This window comes from Silene latifolia, chromosome 7 (genome assembly GCF_048544455.1).
Source record: "Silene latifolia isolate original U9 population chromosome 7, ASM4854445v1, whole genome shotgun sequence".
Taxonomy (NCBI): Eukaryota; Viridiplantae; Streptophyta; class Magnoliopsida; order Caryophyllales; family Caryophyllaceae; genus Silene; species Silene latifolia.
In genome coordinates, this window is record NC_133532.1 from 101,311,978 (window position 1) to 101,327,345 (window position 15,368).

Genomic DNA, 15,368 nt, shown 5'->3' on the forward strand with positions numbered 1-15,368 from the left:
AAGAGATAACAAAGAGATTAAGGACATAAATACCGTATAGTTAAAATTTTTTAATTAGAAAAAAGGACTATCAAATGAAAGTTAATTTGTAGAGATGCCACGTGTCTTCAAGATAATGCTTAAGTTAAGTTAAGTTTTTTATGTTATTATATAGATTAACATTATTCCACTAACTCATCCCTAAAGTATGAAAGGTAGGGGTCGGATATGCGCAATTATACAAAACTGAAAAGCTAAATCGAAAACTGAAAAAAAGGAATCGATAAGGTATTTGAAAATTAGGAGGCGATAAGGAATCGATTATATAAAAATGTGTTTGGCAAACTAGCTGATTTTGGTAAAATGACGTAAAAGGATATGAAAATTATTTAATATTATAGAATAAAGGAGTACAAAATGAAAAATAAGTTATTTCAGGTACCTGATTTCTCAAATGCTACCTGAGGTAGCATTTCATTTCAAGTACCTTATTTGACCAAATAAGCTACTTGCCAAACATTTACAAAAAATCAGGTAGCTGAAATTTTGGTCAAATAAGCTACTTTGGTCAAATAAGCTACCTGAAGTGTCGTGCCAAACGGAGCCTAATACCGAAAATTGAAGTGATAATTAAATCGAATGACACTTATTTTACTACAAAAAGTAATCAAATTAGAAAATCAAATTGATACAAAACAAAGTTTAAGTTTATGAACTTAAACGTACTCTATTGGTTCTTGCAAATATTTCACAAAATTACACTTTTTCCCTTAAAATTAGTTGTTACACTTTATATATTTCAAAGAAATATGAACAGCCTATCAAAACAAAGGGAGTTGTACATGTAGTCTGCCATTTGGAATAACAACAGTCTTTCATATAACATCTGATCAGGGCTTCCGATCAATCAACCAATCGATCAATCTTCAAGAGTACAAGCTTATACAAATGAAATGGATTGAGATTATAGGCAGCATGGAATTTCAACAGTTAAAACAATCCAAGACCCAACAATCAGAAATCTCGGTATAACTGACAAGTTATATGCAGCATGAGATATGAAACAGTTAGGTTCACCAACCTGGATAGAAATCATGGATTTCGATAACTAAACAATATTCGAGTAAAAAATGAAAGCTAGCAGAACAAATAACGCATGTACCATGTACCTTCAGTGAGAAAAAAAATGTTAATGAACCCGAGTCATATATCTACTCATGTTTCAGTGAGAAAACCTTCCAAACTTTATCCACCGTCTGCACACAGAAGCAAGGCATTTGCCAGTACAGAAATTAAAACAATATAGAAATGCATTCCATTCATTTCCAGATTCTTAACACCATACGGCCAAACAAAATGTAAATACCTTAGCATATCTACCAGAGTACTTCTCCTTAAGCTGGGTTTTGATTTGATGTTTAAGTAAACGGAACAAGTTAGTTTCAGGTAGTAGAGTCACTGCAATGTAATGCTGTTTGCAAGGATAAGGTAAAATTCTCTGTAGTGCCCACTTCGCCGTTAATGGACTGATAGCCTGTCGAACCCTGCTTCTTGCTTCATCTAGGGTCTGCCAGCAGCATTATGGTATGAAGATCGAATTATACTTAGCTATACATACAACTGAATAAATCATTCATCCTTTGGTTCAAAATAGCCAGAACTAGACACCCAAAAACTGATTTGCTTAAGGTAGTACCATGATTTAATATAACATGTAACAACCCAGCATTTCATCAATTGAAGTTATACCCATGGAAACTCGTGAAGGTGAGTACTGACCTCACAAATTATTATATCAAAATGGGTCTTTTAGCGCACTTTGACCTCAGTCGTGCACACCCAACGAAACGTCATTAGAAGGTTATCCATCACATGACTACTCCTAGTTAGCATGATTAATTGTATAGTTGTTCGCATATGAACTTGGGAAAAGCAGTTTGTAGGTATGAGTAGTATAATACTCCGTAATATTTACGCTTCAAAATCTCAACTAATGTCCTCAATACTGGGTTATTAGTTATTACATAACATGTCTGCAAAACTAAATGATATGACCAAACAAGGACACAAACATTCAATCTTGAGCTCCGGTACTAACCTGAAATGTAGACCCCAAATCTCCAGAATACGACCTGGAACGATAGCTCTTCAAGATTTGGAAAAGCCAATATATGTTCCCCTGAAAGAAATGAAGTTCTCATTACAAGAGTTCAATGGAGTTCTGCAGTTCTAAAAAGATTACAAGCATTTATTCTCAAAGCAAATTGAAAAGTCGACAGGCTCTTCAATACGAACCTGTAGTTCATTTTCATGGCCCCTCTGCTCAATCTCAAGCACAGCTGAAACATCTTCTTCTGAAGGGCCATGCTCTTGGAGACGCAGGACTTCATCTAATGCAATATCGACCTGCCAAGAGTGACATGATCATGAACACACTATAAACTTATAAAGCAGCCATTCAATCTCTTGTAGAGTAGGTAAACTAAAACTCACCAGTTTAGCAGAGACATCTGGATCACAAGTGAAATCGATGGTTACTTCACCTTCCATATCAGCAGTTGTTGAAGGCTTGCTATATCCAAAGTTTGAATCGGCGGTTACAGAATATATCTGCATATCATTTAGATGGTACTTTACAGAGACTTAAATGTATTTTCACTCATTTTTCACATTTCTCAATTGATAATAAGGTTTACCCTGTAGAATCCTATAGTAGTATAATCAATGGCTCAATGCTATTGATGTTCAGAAAAAAACATATATGAGACGGTCTAACATGTGATGTGAAACTAACCCATTTAATATTAACCCATTAACCCTATATTTATATGTGAAGTACATAGGGATCTCGGTTAGTCAGACATGTGAAACCATCTCATAGAAGACTGAGTGACTGATGCTATAAGCATATTACATGCACCATGGCCAGATTTACCTCTCCATGCTTAAAACGGAGGGCCTGGAACAACTTGGTCTGTAGAAGCTGTGTCAGAAATTCAACGAACCACAGTTCCTCCATCTTAGCAGCATATACAGAAACAAACCCCAGATAATCAGTCACAAAATGTCAATGCCATGAGATGAATAAATGAAATAAACTTATATAGATGAAATGTTTCGCTTACCATTGTCTCACTGCTGAGCTTTATATTCATAGAAATATGAACAGAACATTGTGCTTCCACCATAGGGCTCCTAACAACTTCTCTACAATGGGATAGGCAACAAGGTATTAAGCAATGCATTTGTTAAAGTAACCCTTTAGAATAATATGACTGAATATTTCGTCCATTAAATGATTTCTGAAAAACTGCTACCCTTCTTACCTTACTATGTTAGCCGGAGGACAGCTTGGCAAGCCTTTGAGGTCATTCAAATTGAAATGCAATATAGGTTCTGAAGGTTTAGGTATTCCACCCTACACACAGAGTTTGAGTGTATTGACAACAGTTTTGCTCCAGTCAAATTTCTACAAGTGAAAAAGAGACATACCAAATATTCCATTATTGGTTGATGGATCATAGCTGGATCAATATTTCCCACGATTACAACAGTAAATGAAGAGGGATCTTTAAAACAAAGGTCGAAATATTCACAAGCTTTAGCTGGATCAATTTTGGGTAGATCGGTAACTTGTGCTGGCTACAGAAAGGAATTCATTACATCACTAAAAGAACAACTCTGTAGAATGAAGAATAATTTGTACTTGAGTTGATCATACCTTGTAAAAGTAAGAACTCCCACATTTTATCCTTGTCACTCGGTTGGTAAAGACAGTATAAGGATCTCTTTCATCGGCACGTATTATGTCTTCAACCATGTGTAACACTCTGTTAATATCTTCCTCTTCAGGTTGCACACGGGTCATAAATAGTTGATATACAAGCTACCACCAGACAAGATTAATAAGAAAAAGAAGGCAACAAACAGAATAAGCTGTATGTGAATTACATTATACTTTACCGCTGCAGCACGACTGACAAAAAGAATTAGTCAAAAATGTAATTCCACGGCAGAAATAACACAGTGCTATTAAGGAAATTGATAGAAAACCGAACATATAATAATTAATGATGATCTGAACATTTTTTTTCTCTCTGATTTCAAGCAAAGAAAAATCTATAGGACTCTTTGACAGGACAAATACCCTAAGGCCATACCTATTTGAGAGACCATTACCATGTTCTAAGATTATATGGAATATTGATAATATTTTACCCGTAATTGCTTTCTCTCTCAAAACCAAGTTATTTAACCCAAATCATACTGAATACTCCCTCCGTCCCGGTCAATTGTTGTCCTTTGGGTTTGGCACAAAGACCAAGGAAAGAGGAAGGGGCCAATTACTAAATGACAAGTGGAACAAATTGAGTGTGACCGGGAGTACAATTTAACAGGAGAGGAGCCTTGAAAAACTTGTTTTTTAGAGTCCAAACTAAATGAAGGGCCAAAATGCTGCTATTGAAACAAAGGATTCTTAGGAATAATAAGCTAAAGTTTTTTTCTTATTCTAATAGCTGATGCCATATGCTCTAAATTCACTAGGGCTTTGTTTGAATGGAGGGAAAGGGAGGACAATAACATTGTTTAGTTAGGAAAATGGAGGGGAATGGAGGCGAGATAAATGGATGAATATATTTTGCTCCTAAATTAATATATTAGGAACCAAAACACAATAGCTTCAATACCAAATATCAATAAAAAATTATGAAAATAATAAACCTGTAATGCAGTTTCAAAATCTGAGGGAGAACAATCACCAATGAAACTTCTAGTATATGCTCCAAGTTCTGTGGAGACACTAGCTCTCTTCCCTGAAAGCATATCCTCCAATACAGTTGGTTTATAACCGAACTTGCCGATTTCTCCAGCAATGCTGGAACTTAATAAGCAAGAAAGGTAGTCACTTTCTGGAAGTTCGGAATAACCCCCATAGGAATATCCTTTAAAAATAACCTGTCAAAGCATAGTGAGAGTAACTGAAATCTTGAATTCTATCAACAGAGTAAATAAGAACTAGGAAAAAGTTGTACTTTGCACTTTTTATTTTCCTTGTCGGAGTAACTAATTTTTATATGCATATTGCAGTTTTCGATATGCTCGATTATCAGGTTATATGTTCTGCCATAAGACTTACTTTAACATTTTCTAATTTTATTTATTTGTTTTACTGCCATAACTTCGCTAACCACATCACAGCTTATAGAGTTTCACAAACAACCAAGTGGAAAAGCTCAGTTTGAAACTCCAGTGAAAATTAGCCAACATTTACTCCCATAATGAAATCATATCATGTAAAGAAAGGCAACATGTCTTAGTGAGCAAGATATATTATTGTTTGATGCAAAATTACGTAGATATACCTGGTCATTTTTGAAATCTGTACACTTATAACAAACTTTCAAGCCATTTGACAAAATTAGCTCAGTTACTCCAATATCCTGGTAATCAGACTGTTGCACAATTTCCCTGACATAACCAAAGACCCCATTTTCAGTTGAAGAGAGTATAACCAAAGATGAAGGTGCCATAATTCCATGAATCAAATTTAGCATAAAAAGTTAAACAGATTCAGGACAGACGGAAATAAGGGACAGAGATGAACTCGATCAAAGGCCGATTTATAGTTTGATCAATCTAGAAAGCTACATCAGAAGAAATGGAGTTCCATACAAAACATAATAGCTTTGAACCTCAATGTTACAGAGCTCCTTTAGTACAATGACATTCCATAATACACAATTTATATTGTCACCACTTGATTTTCATAATCAACATTGACATTCCATAATACACAATAGCTATTTTTTTTCTATTGTATAATAAGAACGTAGTTGTTTTGATAAACCAAACCTAACAATTCGACATTGTGTCTTTACATATATTTGGAGAGATAAGTGGTCAAAATTGACCATCAAAGTTAAAAGGGAAGTAGGGAAGTAGGGAACTACAGTATATAAAAGGGATGGAGATCTAATCATCTCAGTTACAAAGGTATTTCCAGTAAAGAATGAAGATAGTGATAGCCGAGAACCATACCAAATCTCCGAATTTTGGGGAACAAAGTTCTAGGCTCAGATGGCAGAAAAAGTAAATCGAAATGAAATCTTATAAGAGTTTATAAATGTAAACTTACCCAGGATTTGGTATCACCTGAATAAGTTCCTCAGGAATGAAATCCTCTATCCAAGGATCAATGTTTCCTTCCTTCTCCAGAGAATCAATCTCCAATACAAGGTTTAAAAGGTCTCCTACTGTTACAGTAGCTCGAGGTTCAGTAGTCACAATCACAGAACTCTTAGACATACACAACTTCTCACAATACCGAGATACCTCAGCTGCTGAAATTTCTGCTTGTTTGGAAAAAGATAAAACTGAGAAAATAGCCCTAATCTCTTAAGGTGTTGACTTCAAGTAAGCATGTAATGAAGACTTACGAGGCAAAATAGATTTATACAGCTTTGCCTCAAACTCAAGGCTAAGAACAGCTTCTTTTCGGAGAAAGTGCTGATTTACAGACAGTATATGGTTAGCTTCTCGATCAATACAGCATTACATATTTAGGAGAGGATCACAAAAATACAAATAGATACTAATAGAAAATAACTTAGTAAAAGTGAAATACAAATTCGTACACCTGCAAATACTGATACTGCCAGGTGGTTGACTGCATTTTCTCGCGATCTAGATAAGCAGACTCCATTCCTGACATGATGTTCGCGCAGGCAATAGCTATTTCACGCTCAGAAAACTCATGTAGCCGGATTTTGGCGATCTGGATTTTTACGTGTCAGAAAATAGGCATTCAACTCAATCAACTGTGAATAACTGGGTTAATGAAACACCATACAGAATTACCTCAGTTAGCACTGATTTCAGGGCTTCAAGAATCCCTTTCTCTTTGCAAGATATGGAGATTTGCACGGCTTTCACAGGACAAACTAACTCAACTTCTCCAATAACGCATCCAAAATAGGGTGGCTCCTTTCTGCGAGATATCTTAGTGAATCTACGGTTCAAAGCGGAGTGGAATATAGCTCCTACAAGCCAATCCCTGTAGTCCCTTATTGTCTTAGGCTCAACATTAGGCATCTTCCAGTTTATTTCCACTGTGGTCTGCCGGCAACCCAATGCAAAATACATTAAATCTCTATCAACTTCATAAATTTTATTACTATCATCTTCATGCCATAGTTACATTAAGCATATATATGTAGTGTGTCCATTGTCCAAGGGTCAGACTCATTTGTTTTATGAAAGATGTCATGTTTAGGCTTTAACATAGCATATCTAAGTGTCATACGTTCATACCCATATAAGAGTATTGAATATTGGATGCGAGTAGGGAAGGTAGTATAAAGAGTAGAGAGCAAATAAGTATATCGTCTTCAAAACAGACTAATGTGGCTAATATATAGTCAATTGCACTATAGTACATCAAAATATTCGATTTTTCAGAACACTAACCCCTGCAGCTTCTGGTTCGGCTAAACATGAAAAGCGTGCATCTTTATGGAATGGAATGTCAAGTACTTGGGTAACTGGTGGATCTGGTGAATTCCTTTGCCCGAAGTGCTCACTTATCAGCTCAACTATGCTCTGCAAGAGAGAGAAACATATTTAGACTTTATTGACAATCATAGTCCAACGAAACCTATCGCCGACTAAAGAAAAAACACCAACCTCGGTATCAGGAAAGTCTCCAACAGCTATCACTGCCATGTTATGTAAATTGTACCACTTCTTAAAAAACTTCTGTGCAACCACTGCAGGAGCTGCCCGAATCACACTCTCCAACCCAATTGGTAAACGCTCAGCATACTGCAGTTAGTCAAATAAAAATTACAAATTAAAGTGTTGCACAAGTTGATATGACTGAAGCTGGTCAGCGGTAAAGACTAAGAAGAGAGAAAAAAAAAAGTATCCCTCTATCCCACCCAATAAATTACATATTTGATTTTGTTCTATCCAAGCCAAGGGTTTACATTTCCTTTCTATGCATGTTTTGTGTGGTAGAGAGTGAGTAAGAGACACCCTCACCTACTTGCATGAGGTAACATTACAAAAAAAATGATCAAAAAGCATATGTAAAATATTGGTTATGACAAAGGGAGTTAAGACACTTTAAAGTGCATCAACAGTGGGAAATGAAGTAAGATTGTAAATTATGCTCCAGTGGAATTTAAATCAGACAGTTGCCAGCATATACCTGTGAATATGCGAAAGCTAGAGAGAAAGATCAAGCGTAAATAATTCGAGTTCTGATTAACACGTCAAGAGTGTTTCCTACTAGCAGATGTCAATGAGAAAGCATCTACATTAGCCAGACCTCTACATTCAATGTTTGATAAAGTATGCAGACCATAGTATGTGCACATGATAGACCACTCAAATCCCATTGGTAGCAAGAGCATGTTTTCTCTTTGAGGTTAACAAACAAAGTACTTAATGAAATGGGCCAATTGTGGTAGGCGGTGTTTGATCAAAGCCCAGTTTAGCCCACTTGGATTTTGGTGAATGTTGATTCAGTTTGGGTATTGTGGAAATGGCGTTAACAAATTCAGCGAAATACAAGGAACAATCCCCATCATGTCTCTGTCTTCAAAAATTGTACTATATCTATTAATCTACTAGAGAATCATGCTTCAGTACAAGACCATTTCTGTAAAGTAGAGGGAAAATAAACAAGAATTCCTACACATAGGGATCAAAGATGGACAACTGTCATTTCAATGTTCACCATTCTGGTATAAATCAGGTATGTTTAATATTTCATGGCAGTGAGAAAAAATCAGATGGTTTACACTTCAATGAACTTACCTTTGAATCTTTCAAAACTGTGGCAAAACTTGCTTCAGACAAGCGGCCATTAGCATTCCTGCCCCGTCTATGTTCTTCCAAGACAGCCCCTCTTTCCTTTTCCAAGTCCTCTGAAGAAATGCGAATCTGCATATGAAGGGTGAAGATGAAATAGAGATCACAGTCTAAAAGATTATAGTAGCGTCAAGAGATAGCTCATACCTCAGAACTAAATTCTGACAAAATCGAAATGGCCTCAGACAATAGTCCAGGTTTGTCGATAGGAACAAATAGTTCATAGACGGTTTCATCAAAACTTGTGTATGCATTTCCACAAGCACCAAACTCTGCCCCTATGCTCTCGAGGAATTTTATAATGTCGTGGTTTGAGTACTTCTTGGTGGCACTAAAAGCAAGATGCTCAACTATATGCGCTATCCCCCGCTCATACTCCTCTTCAAAGACAGAGCTGCCATATATATACACACTAAAATTATCCACCGATTTCCCTAAAAAAAAAAACATTATCCACCAAATAAAAACGAAAGATAGATTGGTCACCATATTCAGAATGACCAACTTTTCAAAGCCAGAATTTGTGCTTTGTTCATATTAGTGACCAAGTAGCTATGTGGACACATATGGAACTTGCAAATCGCCATAAGCAACTCGTTCACCTAGAAAATGATAATCAATAACTATGTGTTTACTGGGATCATGCGGGACAGAATTCACGACAAGATAAGAAGCAGATATATTATTGCACAACAGTTGCACATGATGGCGAATAAGAAGGCCCAACACGGGCAAAATGGACCAAATGCAAATCGCGCTCTTCACGGTTTAAGCAACAGCTCTATACTGGGCTTCTGTGATTTTGAAATTGTCGGCGGCTTTCTACAATTATAATGTTACTTAACTTACACTACTCTTGTTCTTGAGTAATGCAGATCAAATTACATTGAGTCTAGAATTATGTGAATTCGCATCACATAGTCTAAATTAACCAGCAATGGAAATTGATTTTCAAAGAAGATAATTTTTAGGGAAGACGGAATTACAGGTTATACGACCCAACTACGCAAAAGTATTTTAGTAGCCTATGTTTGTGGGAGTGTTCATTTTCAGTCAAGTCCGCGTGTGAGACGCCCAAAATTGGTGTGGATTCCAGAAATTCGAGAATACAGCAGTACCAACTACCAACGACTGACTTAGGGTCAACTGTTAAGGACTCATGTACCCACCCCTTCTGAATACGGAGACTGAGTGTTCAAGGTGACAATTGATTGAGTGCTAAATTACAGAACGAATAGTAATGACAACTCATTACACGGTTTGAACAATGACAACTTGCGATCATTCAAGTTACCTCCCGTCTTAACTCTTAAGTCTAACACTTGTTTGGCACAGCTACGCATTTTACTCATTACAATACGCTTTTGAAAGTACTAATTCGAGTCAAGGAATTTGTACTCTACGTCTCTACCTACCCACTAGGTCACTATATATATATACACATTAAAAAACTGCGAGTGACATAATTAATGGAATGGCATGATCCAATAAAGTAACTATAACGCTCGCTTTCCATTTATCAAAAGATGAATATATTTGGGTATCTTTGAATCTTTTAACATACCTACCTAGTCAACATAAATTCAATCACGATTCCTGAATTTCCGCAATAAATCTACCCTATGAATCCGGCATATCAGGAGATGATATTACAAGTATCTAAAAACATTTTACGTAAAAATAGCAAGCACAATATTTGGGTCTATTAAGACAAAAAATAGGATTACGATACGATAAACAATTACTCACAAAAATGGAAAGAAATAAATGTGGGTCGAGAATACGAACCCGACTTTAACGGCGAGACAAAGGGCAGCACGCATTTGGGGTTTAGGATTGCAACGAACATAGTAAGTCAATCCATTAGAGAGTTGACCAAAAGTAGCACCAAAAGGAGTTTGATCAATTTCTTCATCTAAATCAACCTCAACTCTTTTCAATGACTTAAATCCATGTTTTTGTGCTAACTCCAATGTTGCTTTTGGCAACACCTCCATTTTCTAATACAGTAATGCTTTGATTTCTTTCTGGAATATTTTCAAATGAGGAGGAGGAGCTGTGCTCGTGAACCCGGTTTGAATCAGGTTGAGTGTTGTTTGAATGTAGGGTATATTCTTGGGGAGTTGGGATGGTCCAATTTTTTGTTGATTTTATGACAATAATGATATGGTCGTTAGTGGGGTATTTCTTGGAAATGGCTAATTTATTTTGTTTGGGGGGTGACTTTTGTATGAGATTGGCTTCTTTTTGTTGTCAACATGTAGGTTACATGTGAGAATAGTCTTTACTTTTTCCAAAACAAAACAATTCATTCCTACATTCTATAATTTGTTTTAACGCCTGCCTACACGGTTTGGAAATTTTCAAGAAACTCGATATAAATAGAATTCATTTTTAAAATAATGGTCAAAAATAAAATATTTGTCGTTTTGGGTCGTAATCAAAACTATTTATCAAAATGGTGTGCACGTAGGTTCGGAAATTTTCAAAAACAAAAATACGGAATAAACACGCCACTAACAATGACGTGTTTAGTATAAACCTTAAACTAAAATAAATAAATCATATATCGGCATAAACACGCCATCATAATTGGCGTGCAAACTGGAACAGACCCGCCATTGGTAATGGCGTGTCTTCCATAGACACTAATCGCAAATTGCAAACCCAATATTACATCTCTCCCATATCTCCTCCCTTAAACTTCATCGTACCTCCCAAAGTCTCAAGTCGTTTACCAATCACCGATGGTCAATGGGCGCCGCCTAACCATTGAGCAATTCCCATGCGGCGCGTGGAGGTTCAACCACCGTTGACGACAATTTCATCATGGCGAAATTGACCGCAACCAACGACTTAGGCCTCACCTAAACACCACTACAACCAGCCTCCTTTCCTATTTAAGCACCGCCATGCCGAAATCATACTTACCCATTTCGAACACTACCAACGTTTTGCTGAATCAATGTGATGAATAAGGTGGCGTCGGTTTGTGGTGTACAAAAAGGTGATTATTAATAGTTTAGGCGATTTATATGGAGTGCTTATGGTGGTTTATGGGGTTGGGAGATGAAATAATGGTGGTTTGGGGACCGATTGTGTGCTTGGTTGTTGTGGGCGGTGAAGCAGTAAAGGTATTGAGTGATATTGACTAGAAATTGTGGGAGCCGACATTTTAGAGTCTTGAGTAATGAGTATTGAAGATAAAGAGGAAGACTAAAGACACGCCACTCTCAATGGCGTGTCTATTAGAAAAGAAATGCCGTTCGAAATGGCGTGTTTCCGTCAAAATTTTTTTTCCACTTTCAAGTTTAATAGTAAACACGCCATTGGTAATGGCGTGTTTACCCTCGTCACAGGTTCGGGAATTTCCGAATCTACGTGGACACCATTTTGACAAATTGTTTTACTTCCGACCCAAAATGATAATTATTTTATTTTTAAGCATTATTTTGAAAAAGGATTCATATAAATACCAATGCAGATTCCGCACGGTTCTTTAGATCGTTTTTTATAGGAAATTTAATAAATAAAGGGTCTTTATTTTCGCAGTACACATTTTACTCATTGCAGTACATTATTGACAATTATACTCTTCTCATTCCCCATCCCATCTTTCCTCTCTAACTTCTCTCTAAACTATTCATCTAATTTCACATGCCCATCGACCGTACTCGTACTCTAGGTTGCACGGACACGCCTAGTTTTGAGCGTTCCCGTGTCGGACACCGACACTCGTAGGACACGTCTGAAAACGTTCTGGACACGCCTTGAACCATGTCCCCGATTTTTATGTTAAAAGAAAACGTGTCGGACACGGTCCAACATGGTTGGACACGGCCCGTGTCTGCTGGACACACCAAATAAGCAGCATTGAAATCAAAATCTCACTTTATCAGGTATCACGACATCTCACTTTTCCATTTTCCTCTTACATCTCACTTATCCCCTTTTTTCTCTTGCATTGCGACGCCTTCCCGCCTCCTCTCGCCTCAGTACGGCCGCCGTGCCTCCCATTCCTCTTCCCCGCCGTCAGTCTCTGCTCGCCACGTAGCTCGCTTTTTCATTTTTTCTTAATTTCTCAATCTATATTTTATTTCTATATTAATCTCTATATATATTATACATAATAATAAGTTTCTAAATAATCAAATTAATCAAAATCAATCGTTATAATGATTATTATTGTTGTTGTTATTAAATTTGGGCGTTTTAAATTTGGAGATTGTTGATTTTTCGGAAGCTAGGGTTTGTTTGATTTAGGGATAATTTTCGGAAGCGAATAACTGAGTTGTTATTCCCACTTATTGAAAGAAGTTTAATGAATAATTACAATGGTGCAAAGGATGATCGGTAAACTCCCATTTTTTAGCTTTTGGTGAGCATTGTTTGTCCAACTTATTTCTGGTGCATTTTAATGTTAACATATTTTGCGGAAAATACTCGGTTTGATGACTATGGTGAATAGTATTGTAAGACTCGAATTTGGGTTTGTAATTTGGAACCTTTGATACTTTTTATTTAATTTTGTAAGACTTGAATGCTTATTTAAATTTGAGTTTGTAATTTGAAAATTTGTTGCTTTTAAGACATGTTGATTTTAACGTATAAGACATTAATACTGGTTGTCATTTTACGATTTTGTGGCTTTAAAATGTTTAAATGACCAAAGTTTAGATGTTGGTTATAATGTTCTTCAAATTCCCTTTATTTAAATATGTATATTGATTTTTTTTTTTGCCGTGTCCGTGTCCTGAAAATTTTGAAGTGTCGTGTTGCGTGTCCGTGTCGTGTCCGTTTTAGTGCAACCTAGCTCGTACTACACTAAAAAAAAAAATATACACCACCACAACACCGGCGGCCAAGACCAGCACGAACACCAGAACTCGTCGGCCAGCCCACTACCCCACACCCTACCCGTTGCCTCTTCCGCCTGAGTGCCTGACGCCCTGACCTCTGTCCCTCCGGCCACCAACTTATGCTCAACCCCTAAGCATTTATCCACCCCAGCCACTGCCAACTACGCCACACCCTACCCACCGCGACCCTCTCCCTACTCTCGGCCTCCTATCGCCGACCGCCCCTTCACTCACCCCCACTGCCGCGTCAACCACCACCAACCTCAAAACCTAATAAACCCCAAAAACCACAGTAGTACATAAAATTCATAAATTACTTAAACAACAATCAATCCTTTCAATTATTATTTACGGTTAATAAATTAGATATCTTTTCTATGTTCAATTTTTCATCTATAATTGAGAAATAGATTAATTTGAGAAGTTTAGTTGGTTAGGAACGAGAGATTTTGATTTTGTGCCTTTTCTCAGTGTTAGGGAGTAAGGGGTATCAAATGGAAAGTATAGGGTAAAAAGTACTGAAATGAATAAAAAATGTACTGCGAAAATAAATTACGTAAATAAATTGGTGGTAAAAAACCAATTTTATAGGAAATCAATTCCCTCTTCTACCTCTTATTACTATACATTATTAAAATTTGTTTTTATCGCCAATTTTATAGGTCTGGATGTATATGTTCCATGTCCGATTTTCCTACACCGTCTTATGTTCGTAAAACAGCTATATCTCCCTCGTTTCTTGTTTTTTTGGAGCGTATGACCTACCCTTAGAGCCGTAATAGGATAAGCTATCACCTCCACTTGGAATTACTTCAAGATCATCTCAATAAATTACGTTATGATCGTTTAAATTTGATCATTACTTAATATCGATTCGTTTGACGTTGATTTCGTTTTAAGTCGATTAGTTACATTGGTACGATTAGTAATTCGACATTTTTTTTAAAAAAAAAAATCAGTTTCTTTTACGTCGATTAGTTTAACGTTGTTTCATATAGTAATTCACTGTTTTGATTTAGAAGAAAACGATTCGTTTTCTGTCGATTAGTTTAACGTTTTTCGATTAGTGAAATCTAAGGTTCTTCAATTGTTTGTTATTCGATATTAGTTGTTAGTTTTGATTTATCTATTAAAATGTTTATCGATAGTTTAATTGAAATGCTTGGGTTAGGAGGTGCAAATTAGGAAATTCATTTTATATTGTCGACATTATTTAGTAATTTGTCGATGTCAAATAGCAGCTTGGAAAACTTACCCTACCTTAAACGCCCGAATTCTAACTTGGTAACATCCGAAATTTGACTGAACTGAAACCTATCTGATATGAGGTCAAACCGACAACCAAAACTACTTTATTTGTCCTAACTTGAATCCGTAACCCGATATTAACTCAACCCGATTTTGATTCGATAACAAAATTAGCTTCATATATCTCAAATAAGAGCAAATTGATATTTATCTTAATTTCTTAAGGTTAAAACGAAAATAAATAAATATCTCTAAAATTGTTCTAACATGAAATTGTCATTTAAATTAAGATAAAATATATGTTTATAACATGACTCGGTAATGACCTGAACTAAACCCGCTAACTTGTCATCGGATAATGACCCAACCCAGCAATGAGCGAGCCTACGACTCTGTTTGATAAAACTA

General features: G+C 36.3%; 1 protein-coding gene across 2 annotated transcripts; it reads right to left on the minus strand.

The window, feature by feature from the left end:
- Positions 1-668: 668 nt before the first annotated feature.
- LOC141592414 (zinc protease PQQL-like) lies at positions 669-11,091 on the minus strand. 2 transcript variants are annotated; one of them, XM_074413078.1, is made up of 22 exons: positions 10,642-11,091; positions 9,001-9,247; positions 8,800-8,925; positions 7,663-7,800; positions 7,447-7,578; positions 6,838-7,095; positions 6,617-6,754; positions 6,417-6,486; positions 6,116-6,329; positions 5,343-5,448; positions 4,702-4,935; positions 3,701-3,865; positions 3,472-3,621; positions 3,306-3,397; positions 3,105-3,186; positions 2,915-2,998; positions 2,473-2,589; positions 2,275-2,385; positions 2,078-2,158; positions 1,346-1,546; positions 1,149-1,235; positions 669-1,060 (listed from the first exon to the last, which is right to left on the minus strand). In XM_074413078.1, exons 1-21 carry the CDS (start codon positions 10,848-10,850, stop codon positions 1,191-1,193), a joined length of 3,000 nt encoding a protein of 999 aa, XP_074269179.1. In that variant the 5' UTR covers positions 10,851-11,091; the 3' UTR covers positions 669-1,060; positions 1,149-1,190. The 2 variants fall into 2 exon arrangements, with proteins under 2 accessions (XP_074269179.1, XP_074269178.1); XM_074413077.1 differs by having other exon boundaries at positions 669-1,235.
- Between the last annotated feature and the right edge of the window lie 4,277 nt (positions 11,092-15,368).